The 22,842-nt window shown below is 55.3% G+C and overlaps 1 protein-coding gene across 1 annotated transcript in view; it reads right to left on the bottom strand.

Moving 5' to 3' along the window:
- The window catches only part of EZR (ezrin), a 44,764-nt gene extending 30,804 nt beyond the window's left edge, over positions 1-13,960 (bottom strand). Inside the window, exons 1-2 of the mRNA XM_058289643.2 lie at positions 13,889-13,960; positions 12,815-12,890 (exon numbers count right to left, since the gene is read on the bottom strand). Coding sequence (XP_058145626.1) covers positions 12,815-12,826 — 12 coding nt within the window. The 5' untranslated portion in view covers positions 12,827-12,890; positions 13,889-13,960. The remainder of the gene's footprint in view (positions 1-12,814; positions 12,891-13,888) is intronic.
- Between the last annotated feature and the right edge of the window lie 8,882 nt (positions 13,961-22,842).

Raw genomic sequence — 22,842 nt, forward strand, 5'->3', positions numbered from 1 at the left:
ACTGAGTTGTGCAACCAACTCCACTATCTAATTTTAGAACATTTTCATCACCCGAAAAGAAACCAACCACACACCAGCAGTCACTCCCTTCTCCTCTCTCCTCTATTATCTGCCTACTTTGTGCATTTCCCGTAAACGGAACCTTAGAACACGTGGTCTCTTGTAACTGGCTTCCTTCACTTGGCCCAATCCACGTGGACCTGAGCCTCATTCCTTCTCATGGCCAAATAGTATTCCACCGTGTGGCACACGCCTTTGTCACCAGGGGACAGAGGCGCGGCCGAGCATCACCTGCCCAAGTGCGTGCCCGTGGCCAACTCGATAGTCAAACAGACGAGGATAAAGTTGAAAGAAACAGGAAGTTGAGCTCATAAAAGTGAAATTCAGTGTGAAGTCGACCTTCATTTCAGCTCTAAACTATTCCACGTGCTCAGGACCAAGGTTCCAGCTGCTAAACGCAGCGACCCACACAGAGAAGGCGCCCGAAGCGCAGCGTGCTTCCTGTCCATCGGGACCCCGCGCCCACCGCCTGCCCATGGGGTCTGAGGACAGCACCACCAGCGAGCCGCCCGATCGGAGCCACGGGGGGGAGACCTGGAGTTCCCTCCACCTGCCACGTCCTCTCCTAGACCTGAGCGGAGACGAAGCCTCCGTCCCACACCGAATTCGACGATGGCCAGCGCTCGCTCTCATTTAAAAACATTGAGCTCAACGCTACCTTTATGTTTTGGACTTTCTTGGATTAAGATGCGCCGTTCGGAGCCTGTCGCTGCTGCACAAAGAAATGCCACGACTCCAGACGTGGCTCGTGCAGGCTGGCCCAGAGAATGCCGCCAGCTGCCCTGGCCGGGGTTCCCTTAAGGCAGCAGCCCCCCGAGGGGGCCTAGAGAACCCCTGGAGAGCCTCTGACAAGCTTCCCGGGCCCAGAGATCCCACTGCGGCAGGCTGACATGGGCCTTGACGTCTGACCAGCTCCCAGGGGCACACCGAGGACCACGCGGAGACCCTGCCAGCACCAAACGCTACGACTCCTTTCAGCAAGACTAACTAACGTGTGTCCTGCTCCTGTTGATAATCCACGATGGGACACCAAAATCTTTACCGGATTTTCCCTCGCTAGTACGAGTAACAGGTTTTCCTCCATGGAGCGCCACGCCATGAGACGCAGTTTGCTCTTCTCTCTCACTAAGTGGAATAAAGTCCACAAAAATGTCACAGAATAAAAGGCCACTACACTGCTGCTGTACCGGGCCGACCACACCACGCATCAGCGAGCGGGAAAGCAGTGGCTCCTCTCCCAAGTGCTAAGGCCCACGGCGCAGCCACGTGCCACCACGTGCCCAAAGGAAGGTCAGCCAAAGGCTGAGGTGCCGGGAGACATGCCGGACACTGGGTCCCAAGCCCAGACTAGGAGGGAGGGCAGGATCACCCACCTTGCAAGTGCAATAACCCTACGGCCGATCTGTAAGCCAGCGGGTGGATACAATGGCGCGATCCTGTCCGTCAACTCCCCACATCTTAAGTTTAAATTAGACTCAATTGTCATTTTACACTGCCTTCTCTTTAAGGTTAAAAAAGTAACAAGGAAGCCAATGTAGCTCAACTGATAGGGCGTCCACCTACCACATGGGAGGTCCAGGGTTCAAACCCCGGGCCCCCTGGACCCGTGTGGAGCTGGCCCATGCGCAGTGCAAAAATGCTGATGCGCGCAAGGAGTGCGCTACCACGCAGGAGTGTCCCCCACGTAGGGGAGCCCCACGTGCAAGGAATGTGCCCTGTAAGGAGAGCCGCCCCGTGTGAAAAAAGCGCAGCCTGCCCAGGAGTGGCGCCACACTCATGGAGAGATGATGCAGCAAGATGACACAACAAAAAGAGACAGATTCCTGGTGCCACTGACAAGGATAGAAGCGGACACAGAAGAACACACAGTGAATGGACACAGAGAGCAGACAATGGGGGGTGGGAGGGAGAGAAATAAATAAATAAATATATTTTTTAAAAAAGCCCAACAGAGTCAAGGTGAAGAATTTCTGCTTTGATTGTTATTGTTAGGTTTAGGCAAGTTCAGGTGCCAAAAACTTAGCTGTGATAAAAATGGTCAGGCAACACGGTAAAATTCCACTGCATCCTTTATTTTGCTTTTAGCACAAAGACCTACAGGACCGGCCGATTCAAGGCTCACACTCCGACAAACCAGTTTTCGTATAATTACACAACACCCAGGTCGTACATACGCCTTTTATTGCCTAAGAAACAGGAATCACAAAACCATCCAGTGCTGGCCCCCCGGTCACAGCTCCCACCGCCTCCCTGGAGGACACTTCCCGAGCAAGTGCTCGCCCACAGCCAAGTTATTCCTAGAGCTTTCCTAGGGTGGGCACGCCAGGCCACTCCTGGGCCCAGAAGTCCTCAAAGTCCCCGAGAAGGGGGCTCAGACCCCTGGAGCCCACCTGAGCTCCAGACACCCAGCCCTCCTCTGTCAGTGGTGTTTCCCAGCAGAACGCTGAACCACGCCAGGAGATCCAAGCAGGCTGTTTGTGAGGGGCGCCGCCAGGTGAGGGGCGACTGGCCTGCCTGAGGCTGGAACCACCAAGAAACCGAGCTCACCCCAGGGCACAGGGCAGGGCTCTCAACAAGGGGTCTGTGGGCTTGAAGTGAAATTCAAAACATTATTCTCCTGGGGACGTGTTGCTGAGGGCGAGACATGATATATTTATTAAATGATACACAGCACAGCGTGGGCTTGGTAAGGGGTCCGTGGTTTTCGCCTGACCGGCAAAGGGGTCCGTGGAACAAAAGAGGTGAAGAACCGTTGGCATGGACAGTCTCAGGCCAGGCCAAGGATTTCCCGCATTTTAAAACAACCCTGCTCCACGCCCCCCGCCCCCCGCCCCGGTGCTAATTACTAATGAAAAGGAGGTCACAATCACAGGGGTCAGGGGTGAAGCCAGCTTTATTATCAACCAAAGAGCCGTCACCAGAGCTCCTAGTTCAGTTTAAACAGAGTCTTTCTTCCCATGCTAGAAATGTGAATATAAATTTTAACTTGAAAATGCAGTTTTAACTGCATGTAAAATCAAGTTTTAATTGCCAGTAAATCTGGGACAGGGAAGGGATGTGGCTCAAGAGGTTGAGAGCCTGCTACCCATGTGGGAGGCCCGGGTTCAAATCCCAGTGCCTCCTGGAAAAAAAAAAAAAGGGCAGACAACAAGCAAACAATAAAAAAACACACAACAAAAACAAAACCTCAGGGGAGCTGATGTGGCTCAGCGGTGGGGCACCGGCTTCCCACATACGAGGTCTCAGGTTCAATCCCCGGCCCGGTACCTTTTAAAAAAACAACAACAAAAAACCTGGCAGAAAGCTAAATCCCATGCATTTCAGGGATGAAAATTTGTTATCACGCATTTCTGCTTACAGTCACCAGTGAAAAAGTTACAAACGCCACCATTTTGTTCTTCCAGAATACTTGTGCACCTGAGGATGACGGATTAGCAGGGCTCCCCCTGCTACCCCAGCGCTGCCGGGAGACGCGCCCTCCTTTGAGGTCGCCGTAAGGAGTGTACCTGCGAAAGCAGCGGCACCGTGTGCTCCTCGCCTTCTTTTTCAGCCTACTCTGCCCAACAAGTCGCCCACTCTCAGCCTGAGCTTCAAGCATAGACGGTAAATAATTTTTTTCTCTCTCCTTCCCCGCCCCCCCCAGTTGTCTGCTGTGTCCACTCGCTGTGTGTTCTTCTGTGTCTGCTTGTATTCTTGTCATGCAGCAAACTGTGTCACTTTTTGTTGTTGCATTATCTCGCTGCGTCAGCTCTCCGTGTATGCAGTGCCACTTCTGGGTGGGCTGCGCTTTTTTGTGCGGGGCGGCTCTCCTTGGGGCACCCCTATGCAGGGGAACACCCCTGCATGGCACAGCAGCACTGCGCGTGGGCCAGCTCACCACACGGGTCAGGAGGCCCTGGGAATTGAACCCTGGACCCTCCATATGGTAGACGGACGCTCTATCAGTTGAGCCACAGCTGCTTCCCGATGCTAAATTCTTAACACACAGCCGCAATCACAGGGCAGAATGTGAAAGTGGATGCTGGGTCCCTGGATTCCCTAATTAGGAAATGACATGTCCCAGTGCCTACCTACATTCTTATGCCATAGATATGGATATGCTATAAGGTAGAACAATTAAAATAAATAGCTGTTAAGTTCCCCTACTCAGACTTTTTAATTTTAATGCACCAGAGCCCGGGATTGAACCTGGGACCCTGTATGTGGGAAGCTGGTGCTCAACCACTGAGCACATCCGTTGCCGAGTCGGTTTTCTCATCTGTGTGTCTTTGTTTTTGTTTCTAGGAGGCACTGGGGACTGAACCCAGACCTCCCACGTGACAAGCAGGTGCTCGACCGCCCGGGCCACATCCGCCCCCTCCGTCTCCCTGCTGCTAATGGCCGAGGACCCTGAGGCCTGAGGGGGTTTAAGCCTCTTCCTCAACTTCTGAAAATTGGCTCCCAGAACTGTTTATATCCGCAGAGTTCTTCAACGTTACTTCCGAAGCGGTGTCTTAAAACTCTAGCCAATAATTTTAAACCTCTGAATTGAACAGTTTGTCCTTATAAATTCTAGGGGGGTGAAAACCACGTGAAATTATAAACTCGGAAGAGTCCAGATCGGTTAAAATCCATCCCACGATTGCGAGAGCCTGTAATGAAATCCAAACCTTTCCAAACGGCTTGAGCTTCCTCTGCTCTGAAAGCAAGCCACTTCCTGTCCCCAGAACCACTTCCTGTCAGATCAAGGCTGCTCAAAATACAAAAAGCAGACAAACCAGTCCTGTTTGTACCCAGTGCAGCCAGAGGATCCAGGGACCTCAGAGCTCGAGGGAACGCGCTGGGCCCCCACGTCCGGGAACAGCCTGTGCCGGGCACGGCGGGAGCCCCCAGCCCGGCCCGCTGCTGCAGGACAGGGAGGGGGCACTCTCCACCCGCTGGGGCACGACACCCGGGAGCTGCTCACTTCTGAGAATGCTGTGTTTGGTGAGCGTCTCTAAGTAGGAAGTGACTTCTACCCCAGGATGACACACTAAGTTTAACACGGGAGCTAGAAAAGGCTTTACACCACTTACTCTAGGAAGCAAAGAACACTGCTTTCTGCGAAGGAACCACACGTTCCTTTCCAGAAGCATGGAAACCCCTCCACCTTGCTTCTCGCCCTGACCCACCGCAGACAAAATGCCTCCACGGCCGCTGGCTCTTCGTCCGGTCAACTTGTGAATTCTTGGTTCTGTACCTGTAATTCTGGCTTTGCTCCGGGTGAGCGCGACACCTGTCCGGTTCACTGAAACACGAGGCCTGTTCTGGCCACCGGCTTAGGATCCCGAAGAGGTCCCGGCCAAGACGGCTCAATTCCAGGCTCAGGAGGCCCAGGAATTCGAGGCCCGAGACTGGGCCTCAGGGCCCTTCTGGAACACGCATTTTTCTTTGTAAATTTAGAAGTCTGAACAGACTTCCCCTTCCATCGAATGGGGCGAAAGCCTGAGAAACCACGTAAATGTCGACTGCCACACCTGTGCTAGCTAGCCTGTCGTTTCAGGGAAGGCGTGGACGTAGAAGTCACACGTAAACCACCTGCCACCTCTGAAAGAACCTTCATCCCCAGGAAAGAACAAACGGGTAGTGATGTTTTCTATTGCAAAAGGACATTTCTCCTCTGAGGAGCTTAGACACGTTTTAACTCATCCAAGCAGTCTCTTTTTGCCATCTATCAAAAACAAGAATTAGAGTAAGTCCCCAATAGTCTTATATTTTAAAAATCCAAATTAAATCAATAGGCACACAAAATGTGCTTGAATTAGCAAACCCCGTCAATTCATACTTTGCCACAACCAAGCAGGCTACGACGTGGAGTGAGATTTTAATTGTGTACCTACTTAGTTGGGGTGTGTGCACGCCCAGCCGTGCGGCCCACCCAAACCCATGGATGAAGCGGACAGATTCCTTCAAGACCCCCCACGACCCCTTCTCAATCCCTCCCCTCCACCCCTGCCCGCTGTATCTTCGGGTGGGCGGTGCGCAGCTCTAAGTCCAACTGTCTTCACTGCCAAGTTTCTGTCCTACCCGTTTTCCGCGTGCCCTCGGCCGTCAACCCCTCTAAAGAGGGCCGCCTCGAAGCCCACTCAGGCGCTTCCACCCATTATGCTCATTCCTGAGACTGCTGCTCAAGACGTGCCGTCAACTGGGTCGCAGCGTTCTCCCTGCCAGAGAGCCACCGCCACCTCGGGCATACAGAGCAACCGCGGAACGAGCCGGAACAGCTCGTTCTGAGTGTTCTAGGCCAGCGGCAGCTTTGGTCCAGGCTTCTCCCGAGAAACTGCATTCAAGGATGTGATGCCAGGGCCGCGCTCCCACTCTCCTGCTGGGGAACACCCGCCCCGAGACCCAGGCACAGCTTCTCCCCCTCCCACCCCTATACACTGCCTTCAGCAGACAAGCTTTTATTCCGGAGGTCTGGGAACCCTGACCGAGGTGGACCGGCCCAGCCACCCTCCAAGGACTCAACACCCGGCTCCCGGCACCATTCGCTTCCCACTCTTCTTGCCTCGGCCACTTTTCTAAAACTTTTTTTCCTGGCCTATTTTAAGGTCGTCGTGTATCATTTTACCTGGAAAGATGCCATTATGCAGCGCTGAAGGACTTAAATATATATCCGCAATCCCGCTACCATATCCAATAAGTTGATGCTAATTCCTTAATAAAGTCCTGTCAATATCCCCTTTCCCCTCATTACTGGAAAAGTCTTTTTGCAGTTGATGTGTTTAAACTATAGAATGCTTTCTCAGCCCTGTCATCACACCGTATTTCCAGTGTTGGCTCTGCCCGTTTCTCAATAAAACACGGCGTTTTCCTCCCACCCCAGGTCCCACAAGGCAGGGCATCTCTGAAATAGCAATGTATTAAGCAAGCAAGCACTTGAACACCCAAGAAGCAACTTCCTTAGTTACATAACGGAGGTAATGAGAGACCGTCATGAGAAATTTAAAAATTATTCCAATCTAATGTATTAATGTTCTAAGCTGGTAAGTGATTTATGGTTCCATTTTCGCTTTAAAAATATAAGCAACAAGGCTGGCTACCCTCCTAAGGCACAATTTACCCAAAAAACCCAAAAATGAACTAAGAGTACAATAGGCAATATCAAAAAGAAATCTCCCTGAGCCTCGGTGCCTGAGAAAATGGAGGCCTCTGGGTGGGTGTGGCCAGGGACAAATGCTTATTCAATATTTGAAAACGAGTTTCAGAGACGTCTCACCTTGGCTCCCTGTCCAACTCAGGGGCGATTCACCAAACACGAGAACTCCCACGGACTCCCAAGCCACTGTCACCGCGCCCACTGGATTTAACTAGGCACCCAAAAAAAAGCGTGGACAGGAAAAATAAAACTACCTTCTGACAAAGCCTGGGTGAGAACGATCACCACCTGGCAGGCTTTTAAACACATTTCTCTGTCTTCTCTACAATGGAGTTTTCTTGAAAGCAGGTATTCTTCCCATGTTGTTTCCCAATGAATTCCCAGGACCTAAAAGCCAGGCACATAGTAGGTGCTGTTTGCTGAATAAAAGAATGAATTCATCGCAGGTTCGTCGTGGGTGCAAAAGGACAAAAAGGTAAAATCTGCTTGTTCCCTTACTGTCTTAGGCTACTAAAGTCGGAAAAACAGAACGACTGCCACAGGACGCTGAAGCTACGACTCTGATTAGAATTTAGCAGCTCCCAGTAGGCTTTCTCGGTTTGCTCTCCGGTGGTGCGAGAGGAGAGAGGAGGGGGACAGGCAGCCCGGGCTCCTGCCAGGCCCCGGCGGGGCACTCTGCCCGTCCGCCTCGCTCGCCCGCAGCGGCAGGTGCTCTTATCTGGCTTTTACAGGTCAGGAAACAGGCAGAGGACGCTTAAGACACTTGCCCGAGACTGCCCACCAGGAGGAAAGTATCTTTCCCTGCTTGGCCAGCCTCCTATCTGCCAAGAAAGCAAGCATTTAAAGTTTGTTCTAAGCAGCAGATAATATGCTGTTTTCTTCAACTGCCTCTTGCTTTGCAGCCAGGCAAGGCAGACCCTGCTTAAACACGTACCCAACATCGTAAAAATACAGCAAAGTCAAGGGTGCGCGGCGATGGGGACCTATCTTAGGTCAGAGGTCCAAATTAGGGATTGAATTATAAAACCATCTACTGCCAGAAATTCAGGAGTTATGCAGACTTTGTAGGACAAAAATGTTTAAATGATCAAAGTTAAAAAAAAAAAAAAAGCAACCCACTTATATAGCATACTTCTTCCAACTCAAATATCAGATACAAATTGCTTTCTTTTTGCATATGCCAGAAATCTGTCATTAGACAATGGCTTAGCAAGTGTGACACAAGATACTACCACTTTCTCTATAGAAACAAAGCCACCCCGAATGCCAGTCCTGTTTAAGACATCATCTCCGCGCCGACAGTGCTCCTTGGTGACAGCTTTTACAACATTCAGTCTCAGGTCTATGATATACACATCACTGGCTAACAAAATAGGTTCTTTGTTCTTCGAGGACAATTTTTTAAAAACTGGAACAAATGGGGTGGATCTGCTTCCAAAATGTAGGAGTCTGGCCATGACAGCTGTAGGTAAAATACATACAAGGGCTTAGCAGATGCTTAACAATTAATTATTTTTATCTTATGGCAGGGGCTGGCAGACTGTTTTCTGCAAAGGGCTAGATAATAAATTTTTATTATTCAGGACAGTACCTAACAAAAGAGGCTAGGGTGGAAGGAGTAAGATTGGAAAGAGGAACGGGATCTCTTTCTCTCCTATAGCTTAAGAGGGAATGTCTAGCTTCTTTCTTCCCCAAATTTGAGGAACCAGGGCCACTGCCAAGTCATGCTCTGCAGGAGACATCCTGGAGAGTGCTGCTCGAAGGCTCAGGGCCCAGCTTTTGGACACCCACCCAGCCAGCTCCCTGTGGCCCCCCCCATCCCGAGCACCAGCGAGTGGCCCCAGCGCCTCCACTGCGGGCACGTCCACGCCAAGCCTGGCACCGCACCGGGCCCTCTCGCCACCTGCCAGGCTTCAGCGCAGCCCAAGAGGCCCTCTCTGTTGGGGTCTGGCAGAAAGCAGCCTTTTTTCTTTCTAAACTGCTTTTCAGTTCTCAAAGGTTGGTGAGCACCAGCCTCCCAAGGGAGGGGTCTTGTTTAGGACACTCGCTGGTACCTGGGGGCGCCTGGATAGCTGGGCACGCCACGTTTAGTAACGCCACCCTAAACGGACCCTAGCTGAAGTGTGAGCTGGTGTGCACGTCCACGGAGCTCGGGGGGCTACCAGGTTACCGTGATCTATTTGGATTTAAAAGTGCCAGAGTTTAGGGTGCCTGGTATTTGTACACAACGGGGACAAGGTCTCTCTCAACTGGTCACTTTCAACATGCACAACCCCCTACCCTGGACTGAGGTCCTCTCCCGGAGTCCAGGTTGGCAAGCCAGCCCCACCCACCCTTGCGTCAGCCGCTACAGTCCCAGGGGGACCCCTGCCCAGGTGCCCTGGCAGCCCCTCTTTTCTCCAGTCCCACCACCGCTGCCATCTCGTATCTGCACTGCCACCCACGCCTCCCACGGCCACAGCTGCAGTCAGCGTCCAACAGGCAGTCTGATCCCGTCATCTCCTTCCAGGAAAGCCCTCTGGACCCTCCCCTGGCTCACTTCCCAGAGCCCCCCCCCCCCCCCAGACCACGGGTCCAGGACAGCTTTGCCTCCTTCTGCAGCCTCGACCCCAGGCCCGGTGACAGCACAGACAGGCGCCCGAGGACGCCGGTGTAAACGGGGGGAGTGCAAAGGGGCCTCCGTGCCTTACAGTGGGAGGGCGGCAGCCGCCGGCAATCTTCGCCAGCATCTCTTACCACCTGGCAAAATCTCAGTGTGGGAGGAGGGGTGTAGAGACCCCAGGCGGCCTCCCCAATTGGGAGGGGGGGAGATAGAGGTGACAGCCGGTCTTTGGTAAATTCTGTTAAAATATTGACTTGTAGTGGATTAAATTTTTTTTTATCAAAGAAAGGCTCTGTATTCCCAGAGACAAGGCGCTCTCACAGGGCAGAATTTAACACAGGTTCAGAGTCTTCTTGATGAAGGGTAGATGCCACTTTTACACTAGAAACTTCCAGAACACTTTAGGAATGAACGGCTAAAGCGCGAAGGCAGTTCAGCTCCTGGAGCTTCCCGTCCGACAGCGAGAGATCACCCGCCTCCACGTCAACTTCCTTTTCGTTCCTGAACTTGAGGGCAGTCGTTGTCCTTTCTGGCCTCCCACGCCTGGTCTCTAACTATGAAGGAAGCCAGGGCTGGAGGAGAGCGAGCAGCTCAGCAGGGCTCTGACCTGGAAGCAGCTTCCTGCACACCAGCCCCTCCTCTCCCCAGGTGAGGGGCGTGGAGGGGGGACTGGCATGGGACCCCCCCCTCTAGTATCCACGCGCGAGCCCCCAAAACAGCTGTGGGATGCCAGACAGTAGGACACAGCTGCTCCTGGCCCGGGGCTGCCCTGGCTGAGCAAATGCTCTAACAAGATCCAGCTGAAGTGCTGCTTCTCCGTCAAGCCCTCCCATGGCCCCACTGAGGTTTCCTCTGAGTCATACTGCACAACGGCCTCTTACCCTCTTTGGTGGCACATAACGGGCTGCTCAGCTCCTATCCCAGCACCTGCACCTGTCCTGGCTGAGGACGGGACCCCACCCCACCCACGTGCAGCCCACCCTCTTCAGCAGAGGTCTGCTGAAGGAACACTCAATCGTTTACTAAGTGGCGAGCTGAGGAGCAGCATCAGGAGGCAGAAGCAGCAAACAGCGCCTTGTTTATGCTGTTCCACGAATAAACTCAACTCAGTTCAGACAAATCCAGCAAAAATACTTTGCCCCACGGCTGCACGGGTTCACAGCTGCGCCGGATGGGGTAGCAGGCCCGACATCTTATTAGCAAGGTGTGTTGGCCCAAACACGCAGACATCCCGAGGCTACCTAATAAAATTCTTAGCTGAAAGCACAAACACGTGAGGACACTGAAAGCACCAACTGCATTCTTTGGAGGGTTTTGTGCTTTATTAACAGGTACCAATGAAGTTGAAATAAAATGCTAAAGGAAAAAAAACTTCTTAGCTTGGGCCGAAGTAACCGGACTTGACTGCCCTTTGTCCCAAGGGACACCTGTGAAGACTGTCTGTGGGTGCTTCAGATTTAATTCTTGCCAAGGAGGCCAAAACCCCCGTAAGAGTCTCTCTAACCGTCTCAGGGGTCCCACGGAGACCACTAAGCCCATGATCCGTGGGATGGCCCCAATGCAAAGCCCAAAAGCCTCAGAAAGGCCAATCTTCCCAGGCCCAAATTCCACACCCTTCCTGTCAGAGGGGAGCCCTGCCTTCCCAGCAAACGGGCGCGGTTCACCTAAAAGGAGCCTCTCAACAACCTCGCTCAGGCCTATCTCCAGGTAACACGCAAAACAGTCTTCCAAAACGGTACTCTGGGGGAACTGACGTAGCTCAGGGGTGCAGCGGCTGTTTTGCACATTCGAGGTCCCAGGTTCACTCCCCGGTTCCTCCTAGAAAAAAGTTAAAGCTACTTTGGTTCTTGGTACAGAAATATACCAGGTAATGGCTATCGATGCAAAAATATCTTCCCTTTTCCTGAACACTGTGTAAGTTTCTGATCCACCCAAAAAGTCCTTTAAAGCAAAATGAAATAAAACATACCGGCCACCAAAAAAAAAAAAGACAACTCATTATGAAAAATGAGAAACAGGTTTGTTTCCTGAGTGACAGTTTAAAAGCTAATTTCTGCATCTTTTAATGAAATTTTAAAAAATGCATGGGAAATGGCATTTCTCGACTAACTCTTTTGCATAATGTATTAACCCAGCAGCGCTCCAAGTAAAGAATTTCATTCAGGTCAGTTTCATATCGAGGGCGTTATAAAGCCTGGATGTCACGTGTCACTTCCAAGTTTGAAATGAATTTTGTCTAGGAAAAAAAAACATTCTGCACCCGGAATGAATCATCTTGATGTAACAAGCAAAAACAATATTGGTTTCTGTATCTATGAGCACATCAATACAGTAACTTAACAGCAAAAGAGACAAACATTCGTTAGAGAATCTACAATTAAACGGTAGGAGAAAAAAAAACCCACAAATGGCGGATTATGGTACCAACCCACCGCAATTTTGAATGAATTTAGATACAATCTCACTGCAATTTGAAACTCCAAGTTTTAAGCTGTCCCCGACCGCCTGGTCACCAAGAATGCAATTCTTAGATCAGCTAAGAAACGGCAGTTGCAGCCGACGCGACTGGCTCCCACAACTTAAATAAAAGCCAGGCCCCTCCAGGCCCTAACCTGAGACCTGCGCCGCGTCAGCCAAGGAGATGGGGCGCGGCCCGCGGGCGTGCACCTGCCAGCCGGGGTGGGTGCCCTCCCCTGCGGGGCCAGGCCGCCCCTCTGCGGGGAACTCCGCAGCGGGTCCCCGGCGGCCTCGCGGGCCGGCGTGGAGGGGACCTGGCCGGGGACAGAGGCCTGCAGCTGGGCGCCCGGCTGGGGGGAGCCCCGTAACTTCTCTAAGGAGCTTCAAAGTTGGCTCCGAGCACGCTTTTAGGACACGGTGCAGCCGTGGAGGGGCTTCTACTTTCTAAAAAGTCCGTAGCTGCGGGCGGAGGACGGCGCGCCCCGTGGAGAGCTCCACAAAGGGGCCCGGGAGCAGGAGGGCGCGGCCCCGCCGGCTGCGCCCCGCGCCCCGGCCCCGCGCCCGCCCCGCGCGCTCACCGGCTTCGGCATCCTGGCGTCCGGCTGGCTGCTCCTCGGCCTCTGCAATCGGCTCGCGGCTGCCCGGCGACTCGACCTGCGGCGGGAGCGCGGCTTTAAGGCGCGGGCCGGCCCCTCCCGCAGGCCCCGCCGCGCGGGCGCCGCTGAGTCACCGCCCACCCCGCGCCGGCGGCGGCCCGGGCGGGGCAGGGGGGGCGGCGACCCCGGGCGGCGGGGCGGGGGCTGGGGGCGGGGAGGGGGCGGCGACCCCGGGCGGCGGGGCGGGGGCTGGGGGCGGGGAGGGGGGCGGTGACCCCGGGCAGCGGGGCGGGGGCTGGGGGCGGGGAGGGGGGGCGGCGACCCCGGGCGGCGGGGCGGGGGCTGGGGGCTGGGGGCGAGGAGGGGGAGGGCGACTCCGGGCAGCGGGGAGGGGGCTGGGGGCGGGGAGGGGGGCGGCGACCCCGGGCAGCGGGGCGGGGGCTGGGGGCGGGGAGGGGGGGCGGCGACCCCGGGCGGGGTGGGGAGCCGCTTCCCGGAAGCGGCGAGCGAGGCCGCGGGCGCCGAGTTTCCCCGCGCGGGGCGGTGCGCCGGGGGCCGAGCCCGCACAGGCGCCTCTTCCAGAGCCCTCGGAACCCCACGGCCGCAGCGCCGGGGCTCGAGGGGCGGGGGGGCGCGGAGGGGCGTCCACGCGGCCCGGGCTCCGCTTCCACCGCGCCGGGGCGCCGGGGGAGGGCAGGGGGCAGGCGGGCGGCGGCCGCTTCCCCAGCGCGGGGCTGGGGCTGGGGCGCGGGGGGGCTCGAGCCGGCCTCCGCCTAGGGCGCCAGACTCGTGAACAGCCCCCCCCCCTTCCACTCCCGGCCCCGGATCCCCGACTTTCGACTCCGGACCCCCGCCCCCCCGCCCCTCCACTCCCGGCCCCCGATCCCCAAACCCCCGACCCCCGATCCCCGGCCCCCCGACCCCCGGCCCCCGATCCCCGGCCCCCCAAGCCCTTGACCCTCCGCCCCCGGGCCCCCGGCCCCCCGCCTCCGGCCCCCACCCCCATCCCCCGGGCCCCGGATCCCGACCCCCGCGCGGGCCGGGCCCGCGGCTCACCCGTTGCGCTCTCGCCGCCCTGGGTGCGTGCTCCGACTGCCGCCGCCGCCCGCGCTCCCCAGAGTCCCCGGCGGGGCGGGGCGGGTGCCGGGGCGGGGTGCCGGGGCCGCGCCCTCTTCCGCCCCGCCCCTCGGCCACCCGCCCGCGAGGTGCGCCCCGGGGAGCAAGATGGCCGCCCCTCCCCGCGCCCCCGCGCCCCGCGCCCTTCGGGACAACTTGGCGGGGTTGGCGCGCCTCCCGCGCGCAGACGGAGAGAGACCGAAAACCCTGAAAAGGAGCGCCCGGTGGCGGGCAGCCCGGGGGGCCGTGCGCGCTGGGGGTCTGCCTCGGGGGCCCGGCGTTCCGCGATCCCGGGGGGGCTCCGAGGGCCCCCTGGCCCGGCGCACCCGGCGCGCGTGGCCTCGGCTCCCCACCAAGGAGGGGTGCCGCCACCGGAGGAGCGGTTGTGCCCCCGTTGGACCTGCCGAGCAGAGGCTCTTTTTCATGCCACGGGACACTTTCTCTAAAAGTCCCAGATGGTTCTCCAAAGGAATTTTTTAAAAACAAGAGCACGAGTACCTCTGGGGGGCCGGAAAAATGTGAGCCAGCAGGCCCAGGCAGTGCTTCCCAAAGCACGCCCGCACACACCTGGGAACAGGGACAAGGGCAAGTCCTCAGGTGCTGCCCCAGCTTGCGCTCAGAGCCAGCCCTTGGGGGTGGGCCGGGCAGCCTGCATTAGCAGACCCCCCCACCCCCAGGTAATCGGGAGGGAAGCCCTTCTCCCCACTACTGGGCAGCTATTAAAGCGCTTTGTGCGTTCAATTTCTCATCTGTAAAATGCGTGCAATGGCCCCTGTACGTCCTGGGTTGGTGGAGACTTGAGTACAGGTAAGGAGCTCAGGCCTGGGCCGGCAGGTGAGCCTCCCTTCCTGCCTGGGACAGAGTAAGGATTTGGGCGAAAGTATCTAAGGCTCTAGGCCTCCAATGTAAAGTGGGAGCAACAGTAGCCGTGCCTCCCCGGCCTGTGCACGTGGAAGGATTAACTGAGACGCCCAGAGCGCTGGGCCTGGCGCGTTGCTTTTCAGGTAGCCCTTGGCCAGCCTGCACCTGTACCTCCCGAACACGGGTCCAGCAGGGCAGTGCAGGGGGACAGGCCAGAAGCCCGGCCTGCCTTCCATCCTGGCCTTGTGTGCCCTCTGAAAAGCTGGATTTTTTTTTCTTTCCTTTTTAAAAATTTATTACTAAAGAAAGCCATGGTCACTGCAGGAGGAAGGAACCTATTTAAATAAGCCCCAGCAATAACGCTTCACGGCGGAGCAGACGGTCCAGCGCCACCCCCCATCACCGCCTGGAGCCTCTCTAGCCATTTTGATTCCCCGACTCTGCTGGCGGGATGGGCTTATCATCTTTTTATCTCACTCGGTTCCTAGTAAATGGCCTTCTTCAATGGATGTTTGGAATAGCAGTGGCCCAAGCCCTCCTGGGGCATCTCTGAACTTTGCCCCTCAGGGGACACCTGGAAAATCAAATGGCCTGTGGCAGCGTGGTGGACACAAGTCCCACTCTCCCAGCAATGACCAGCGGTCGCTTAGGCTAACTGAGCCACTTTGACCTCTTGGTTCGTAAAATGGAGGTAACATTTCATGGTGCTCTGCCACCAACTCATAAAATGTGAGCATTTAATTTACTCAAATCCTTCTTACAAGTATGCCCTTGCATTGGTTAAATTGTATAAAGTCATAGTTTACATGTGTCCTCATGTATCTTATATTTCTGTAAGCTGCTCCCTTATAGCCTACTGTACACTTCCGTTTTTTTTTATCACAAAAACTGTCATACTGTATCTTATGGCTGTTTCCAGGGCATTTTCTTTTCAGCTGGCTTTATACCAGGGCTTCGTAACCTTTTTTTGCTCCACGGACCCTTTCTCAAAATGTAGCAGCATATAGTTTATGACACTCAATTAGCATTGGGTCAACAACTACCGTAATTTCAAAGTATGGATGAGCATAAGTGATTTTTCAAGATACATAACAACTGTAATGTGATATGAGGTGAATACTACTTTTGTTTACTGCATACATTCCTAAGTGAAGGAAATGCTCGCTTTCTGTTAGTGGTCAGAGAAAATAAAAATAATTTGACTTTTTTTTTTCAACTGAAGCTCACCAACCCCTTGGGGGTCCGAGGGCCTGTGGATAAGAGCCCCTGCCTTAGACCCTAGCCCCCCACCCCCTCCACACCCCATGCACACCTGGCACACAGACTGAACTAGGTACCTGTGGCACTCGCTCAGAGAGTTGTTCTCAAGCCTGGGTGTGCACAGCACCCCCTCCCCGAGCCGCCCCCCCGTCCAGCGATTGAGACCCAGTCTGCACCAGGCCCTGCTCTTTTGGTCCAGGAGAGTGACCTTGAGTCGCTCGCTTCAGGCTTTCAGGAAGCGGAGGGCAAGCGGGCACCTGCCGGGTTTGCAGCTGGCTCCAGGTCTCTTGGGCAAGGTTAAGGGAAAGCAGGCAGGCAGGGCGCCGACGGCTGGACTTGTCCGCAGGACGTCCACGGGCCCTTGGGACACGGGCTTTATATCAGCTCCACTCGGCCTATCGCTGTTCTATCTCCACCCTGGTGCCAGGTTTATCTCACTTAATTTTAAAAAAAGGTCACAGATAGTACGAAGCCTTGGCCAACGGGCACTGGGGAAATATGCTAGATGTGCCCTTGGTGAAGCGAGGATTTTGACTATTTCCCAGCCCTTCGTAACCTTGGGTGGCAATTCAGGACAGGGACTTGGTCAGGGCGACGCGATTGGAGAAGGCGCTGCGGCTGCCACTTGTGGGCAATGTTTTGTCAAGCTGAGCTCGTTGGCTGTGACATCACTCTTTGTACCTTTTTGTGGTTCTGAAATATTTTATATTAGAATATTTTCAATTTAATGTGGGGGTAAGCTTTTCACTGGCAGAGATGACAAGCTAAAGAGAAATAGACATTTCATGCAACCTCGCCAAGTTCCATGGGCCCACCGTGTAAAGTGCTGATAGTTGACACTTGTTGCGACGTCTGGGCGGCGACGGGTCATTGCTGTGTGAGCAAGCCCGGGACTGCTAAGCACGCAGACAACCTGGGCAAATGGCTCCAGCGTACCCGGGTCTGCGCTGTATTTAGAAATCATTCTTAAGGTTCTTTACAGAACAGTAAGCTAGAAAGACCTGGGCACACTTTTGCTGGTGGTGTATAATTTGGGTCTGCTAAGAAGAATTGTGGCCATTCAGTGTTATACTTTGTTTCCTTGGCTTATTTTAAAATGTGTATAATTTAATAATTTGTATAAATATCTTCGGTAATTTTTATGTAGTAGAGGACTAAGGACCACACAACTTGTTTGACTGGGAAAACTACCCAATAGCATAGCTTCCTTTATTATAATTTTTCTCCTCTTGGATCACTTTGTATGTTTACTCTCCTTTTCTGACACTATTTTTTCCAGCTTAAAAGCACATAGTGTGATGAGGGCGTGGAAGGGACGGTGACCATCACTGCTTCTGATCCCTCGTTGCACGGGGGAGATTGGATTAGCAGCCTGCACTGCGCCCCCAAAACTTCTCTTGGCAAGCTCGCCAGTTACTTCTATCTTGCTAAATCCAGGGGCCAAACTTCCCTGACTCAGTTTACCCTGCTCCTTGAACACTCGGTCCTCTGGTTTCTGCATTGCTCCTCTCCTTGCCTCCCTCAGCACAGCTGGTTCCCCTCTCAGGCCTGCTGCTCCCTTGCCCCGTCCCCTTGCCCACACCAAACAATGGGCACCAGCCCCTGGCCAAGCTGACACACAAACTTAACCGTCACCCTTGTCCTTTTACAAGTAAAAAAATTTTTTTACAATGTCTTAAATTTCCAGGAAATAATTCACTAGATAACTCTGTACACTGTCCAGATTTCAGAAATGGTGACATTTTATCACATTATCTTCAGATTTCTTTTAAAGGAATAAAACACTCCATATCCCGCTAAAGCCCTTCTGGCACCCCGCAGGAATAACCACTATTCTAAAGTTGCCGTGGTCTCCTCTAGGTGTGCTTTTGGATGGGGAAAGACCCACTGATTCGAAACAAACCATTTCCAAGTGAGGTAGATGTTATTACTTGGATACCGCAGGAGCCTGCCCGAGGAGCCTTTCGCCTTAGTTAAAAGTCGGATTGGCCTTCCAGGAGCTTCCCATCTGTAAGCCCAAGCCCCCTCCTCAGCCTGGGCCCCCCGTGGTGGTCCCCAGGGCTGGAGGCAGCGCTGCACGGAAGCGGGTGGAGGAGAAAGATGACCGGGAGAGCTGCGCCTGGCCCCAGCGCCAGCCTCGCCCGCGCCGCCACCCCCTCCAGACCCAGCTGGCAGGTGGCAGTGCTGGCAGCACCGGGTGGCGGGCTGCGGGAGGGGGCGGCTGTGGGGAGCGGGGACACCGGAGACATGGAGCGGCCGGTGCCCACGGCTGCCGTCCGCTGCCAGCGGGCCCTGAGCTGCCACACGTCGAATTTTCGAGAAGATCCTGATTTCTAGGTGAGGTTTCCCAGCCTTAAGTGTCGACGGTGAGTTTAAAGTCTTTTTTCAAAACACTCTGCGGGCCAGACCAAGCAGGTCCGCGGGTCAAGCGGGTGCCCAACCCCCGGCCTGCGCTCGGCTGACCTGCCTTTATGTGTCGGGACTTGTCCCGTCCCACTGGGCTCTGGAATGCTGAGTCCGGGCCCGCCCTTGCACTCCCAGGGGACGGTGGCGATGGCCAGTGCTGGCTGTAGGGTTGTCGAGGAGCCTCAGTCCCCAGGGCAGTGGTGTCCATTCAACGCGATCGCCGTCGGGGCCTCCAGCTCGTAGATTTGTGGCACGTCCGAGGAAGGGGTGCCCAGAACACTGGGCCCAGGGCCCCCTCCCTGGCAGCGCGTGCCCACCCAGCCTGCAGGGCATCCTTGCTTGCACACCCCCCCTCCGTGGAGGAGATGCTTCCAGTTTCCGGACATTTCCAAGAGGGCACGGTCCGCGACCTCATCCGGCCAACTCCCCCCATCACTTGGTGTTAGCTTTAGCCAGGCTGGATGTTTGGGGGCAGCGACCCCACCACCCCGGGCAGCCTTCCTCCCCTAAAGCTAGACCTGACATTCTAGAACATGCTTCTCTTCCAGGACCTGCTTGGACAGAGCAAAGCTAGAACACCGGCACAGGTGTCCTGAGACGTGCGTGCGTTTCAAAATTGTTTTTCAGAAAAGGAAAAGTCATGTGGCTCACCCCCAGTCTCGGGTAGGAGTTGGCCTCGCTCCCACGCTTGCTCCTTTAGCCACGAGGACAAGTGCCGACGGGCAGGGGGCGATGGAGTGGACGGGAACGTTGATGGACCGGAGTCTAGGCTCCCAAAGCTCTTCCGGCAGGTTCTTCCTCCACTTCCCTTCATTCCCAACGGCCTCGGTGTAGTCTTCTAGAACTTTCAACCTCTCCCAGAGGAACACCCCCTCTTGCATGCAGAAGACACAGATGGAGCTCCACGAGGGGCCCACCTGCCCTCTGCCCCTGATGGAGGAGGCCCGCCTTGACCTGGTGAATGTGGAAGGCTTAGAACCTTCTATCCTGCTCATGGGAGCCTGCCTGCCTGGGGGTGGGGGCTGCTCGGCCCCCTCAGGCTGTCCACTGGCTCCCAGAGGCGACCTGCGGTGGGCTCCAGCCACCCCACCAGCGGTGCCTTTGTCTGGTTCTGAGCTTAGAGTTAGGACGTTGCTTTGCCCACAGACCGCATTCTCCAGTGGGAGCTTTATCGGCAGTAAAGCGTCTGTGTCTTTCTCCGTTGGTTCAGACGGGGCGCAATGGCTTATCGACCCCCTTCCAACTGCAGCAAGTGCCTCTCATGGCTCTTTTCCAGGCCATCCCAAAAGAGCCAACAAGAATGAGGGTCCTCGAGGGTCATTTCAGGGCTAGGAATCCCCTGCTCACGTGAATGCCTCTGGAAACGAATCCACACTTGTTTTGCTAAGGATTTGGGCTTATCTCCATGTGTGTGAGGTCTGCCTCCGCCCTCTGCGGGCACAGCCCTTCCTACTCCCACCCCGCCCTGCCAGCTGTCTTTCTCCCCTGTTCTCAGGAATTCCTGTCTTCCCTGCTTTTAAAGTACCACTCAGGAGTCTAGCTTCCCCGAAATGAGGAGGTATGAAGAGACCAGTTTTGTCGATCTGGTCAGTGGCTCATGGACACTTGGGCAGCTTCCACTTTGGGCCAGCAGGAGCAATGCTTCTGGGAATGTGGGTGCACAAATATCTATTTGAGCCCTGCTTTGAATTCTTCTGGGTAGACATCTGGGAGTGGGATTGCTGGGTCATGTGCTAAGTCTACGGTTAACTTTCCGAAGAACTGCCCAACTGATTTCCCCAGTGGATGCACCCTCACTAAACATGTTTATTCCATCAAGGTGGTGAACAGAGCAGGACTTTTCTGGCAAAACTGGGGTTTGTGGTCACCATAGTCAAGACACATGAGTCCATATACATTGACCACTACCAGAGCCCCCTGGAATGACCACCTGCACTGACACCCCACAGTACTACAGGGGGTCCCCTGGTCAAACACCCCCACTTCACATTATCCACCAATCTCTATTTTTTTTTGCCTTGATGATAACCACGAAAGAGCTGGTTTGGGGAGTGGATGTGGCTCAGTGGCTGAGCGCTTGCTTCCCGTATATGAGGTCCTGGGTTCAATCCCCTGGACCTCCTTGAAAGGAAAAGCTCATGATCGCTTTAGCTCGCATCGCTCTGATTACTGTCAAGTTTGACCAGCTCTACTAGGCCTACTGGCCTTGGGGGTTTTTCCTGATTTAGAAACCGCTCATTCCTTTTCTGTCTTTCCACTGGGATTTTCTTGTTGACCTGTGGGAGTGTTGTATATTTTCCAGTTTAGACTTTGCAGATATCTTTTCTCAGCTGTATTACCTTTGTCAACAGTGTTCCTGGTAATCAGCTTCATCAGTCATGTGGTTTTGTTTTCTTTATAGTTTTGTGGGTTTTAAAAAAACATATTCCTGCCCTCCCTCAACACTTGTGCTCACTGTCTCTTCTCTGTGTCCATTCGTGGTATGTTCTTCTGTGTCTGCTTGTCTTCTCTTCTTGTCTTCTCTTCAGGAGGCACCGGGAACCGATCCCGGGACCCTCTGACGTGGGAGAGAGGCGCTCAGTGGCTGGAGCCAACCAAACCCAGGACCCTCCATAGGGCAGACGGGGGCCCTATTGCTTGAGCCATATCCACTCCCCAGCTTTGGGTTTTTAACATTTGCTTTTAGAAATCGTTTCTCGCCCCTATTGCAGGAAGATATTTGCCTACATTTTTCTTCTGTTAACTTTCTAGTCTTACCTTCTACATTTAGGTCTTCACCTCCCCTGGAAGTTATAATGGGTCCACCCACACGTGGGATGAAGTAAGGGTGCAGTTTTATTTCCCCCCACACAGCGAGCCAGTTTTCCCATCCCCGCGCACTGCCCGAGCCTCCTTTCCCCACGGTTCGTGGTGACTCCTTTAGGCCACATTCAGTGTCCACGTACCCGCGGTGTCCCCGCCAGGCCTAGACCCTGCCCCGGGCCTGGCTCCTGCCTCCTCACCACGCTACGGCTTTCGTGAGTACCCCTCAGCCCCGGCGGGGCACACGGCCCCCGCCTGACTCCTTTTCCCCAGCCCGCATCGTCACGAGGTCCCCTTAGACACAAGCAAATGCCATGAAGCTCTTTTCTGGGGTAACTCCAGATTAGGCAGGCGTGCTCCCTTGAAGAGTCCATCTGAACTTCGGTCTCTTAATATCAGGCTTATTGCTTGATAACTAAAAGCCTGCTTTTTTTTGGTCATTGAATTCAGAGTGGCGAGTCATTTCTACTCAGTTATCATGGTTGAGAATGTTTTTAGCTTACACCTCTGGAAGAGCGAACGTCACGTGCTGTGTCACCCGAGAAGGGCCGGTCTGCTGCTCACAGAGTGGGCAGTGTCGTCCGCCCTCCTCCGTGGCCCCCGTAGCTCCGGGAGTGCTCCCCGCATCCTAGTTCGCAGCTTGGCTAACCCTGATCATGGCCCGTGCCTGTTAGCGCTAACTCCTGGATCTCTCCGTGCCCCTTTCTCATCTCCGCTCCCCGACACCTCCGCTCCTAGACCCGGCACCTCTTCCCAGTCCCACTCCCCAGCTCGTGCCTCTCTGCCCACCCGTGCTGACGAACCCTCTGCCAGCCCTGAGGCCCAAGCCGGACCCCCCAACCCGGTGGCACTGGGCGCAGGTCAGGCTGTGGTGGAGACCAGCTTTAGGCCTCGTGCTCCTACTTCTCGCTCCCAGATCGAGTCCCCGTGCTGCCCGCCAGTCCTGGCCATCCTTGCCACCGTCCTTAGTTCTTTCCAGCATCCGTGACTCATTTATTTCAGGCCTCCTCTTCGCAAGGCCCTGCCTGGCCCTGACTCTGGGGCCTTGTTTCATCTGCTGAGCCTGAGTGCCCACCGCCACGCGAACCCCGATCTCCGGGGCGCGGCCTCTGCCTCCGGGCGCTCCAGGAACTGACACATGGGGCCAGAGCCCCCCACCTGCGGGCCCCTTTCCTGGATGCATTGGCTGCAGAGGCCGCGGGACTTGAGAAACCACCTGCTCCACGTGCATGCATCCACGCCGTGGGGGCGGCTGGCTCTCTCCCCGGGCACGCTGACTGAAGGCTGCAGAGCCGCGGGGACCCCAGACCTGCTGGCGCAAAGCTCTCCCACCCCTTCCACACACACCCGTCACAGCCACCCTCGACCCCCCAGTACCGGCCCCGCTGCTGTCCACCTGACAGGGCACGAGGCCACGGCGGGACGGTCAGTGGCCCGTCCTAGGCAAGGGCAGTCGCCTTCACACTCTTGCCCCGTTTTCCATCCATTTACCCAACGGACAGTCATCAAGCACCTCTTTTGCGCGCAGGCAAAGCTTCTGGTCCAGCCGCGGTCTGGGGGCACGC

This window comes from Dasypus novemcinctus, chromosome 28 (assembly GCF_030445035.2).
Source record: "Dasypus novemcinctus isolate mDasNov1 chromosome 28, mDasNov1.1.hap2, whole genome shotgun sequence".
NCBI classification, from domain to species: Eukaryota; Metazoa; Chordata; class Mammalia; order Cingulata; family Dasypodidae; genus Dasypus; species Dasypus novemcinctus.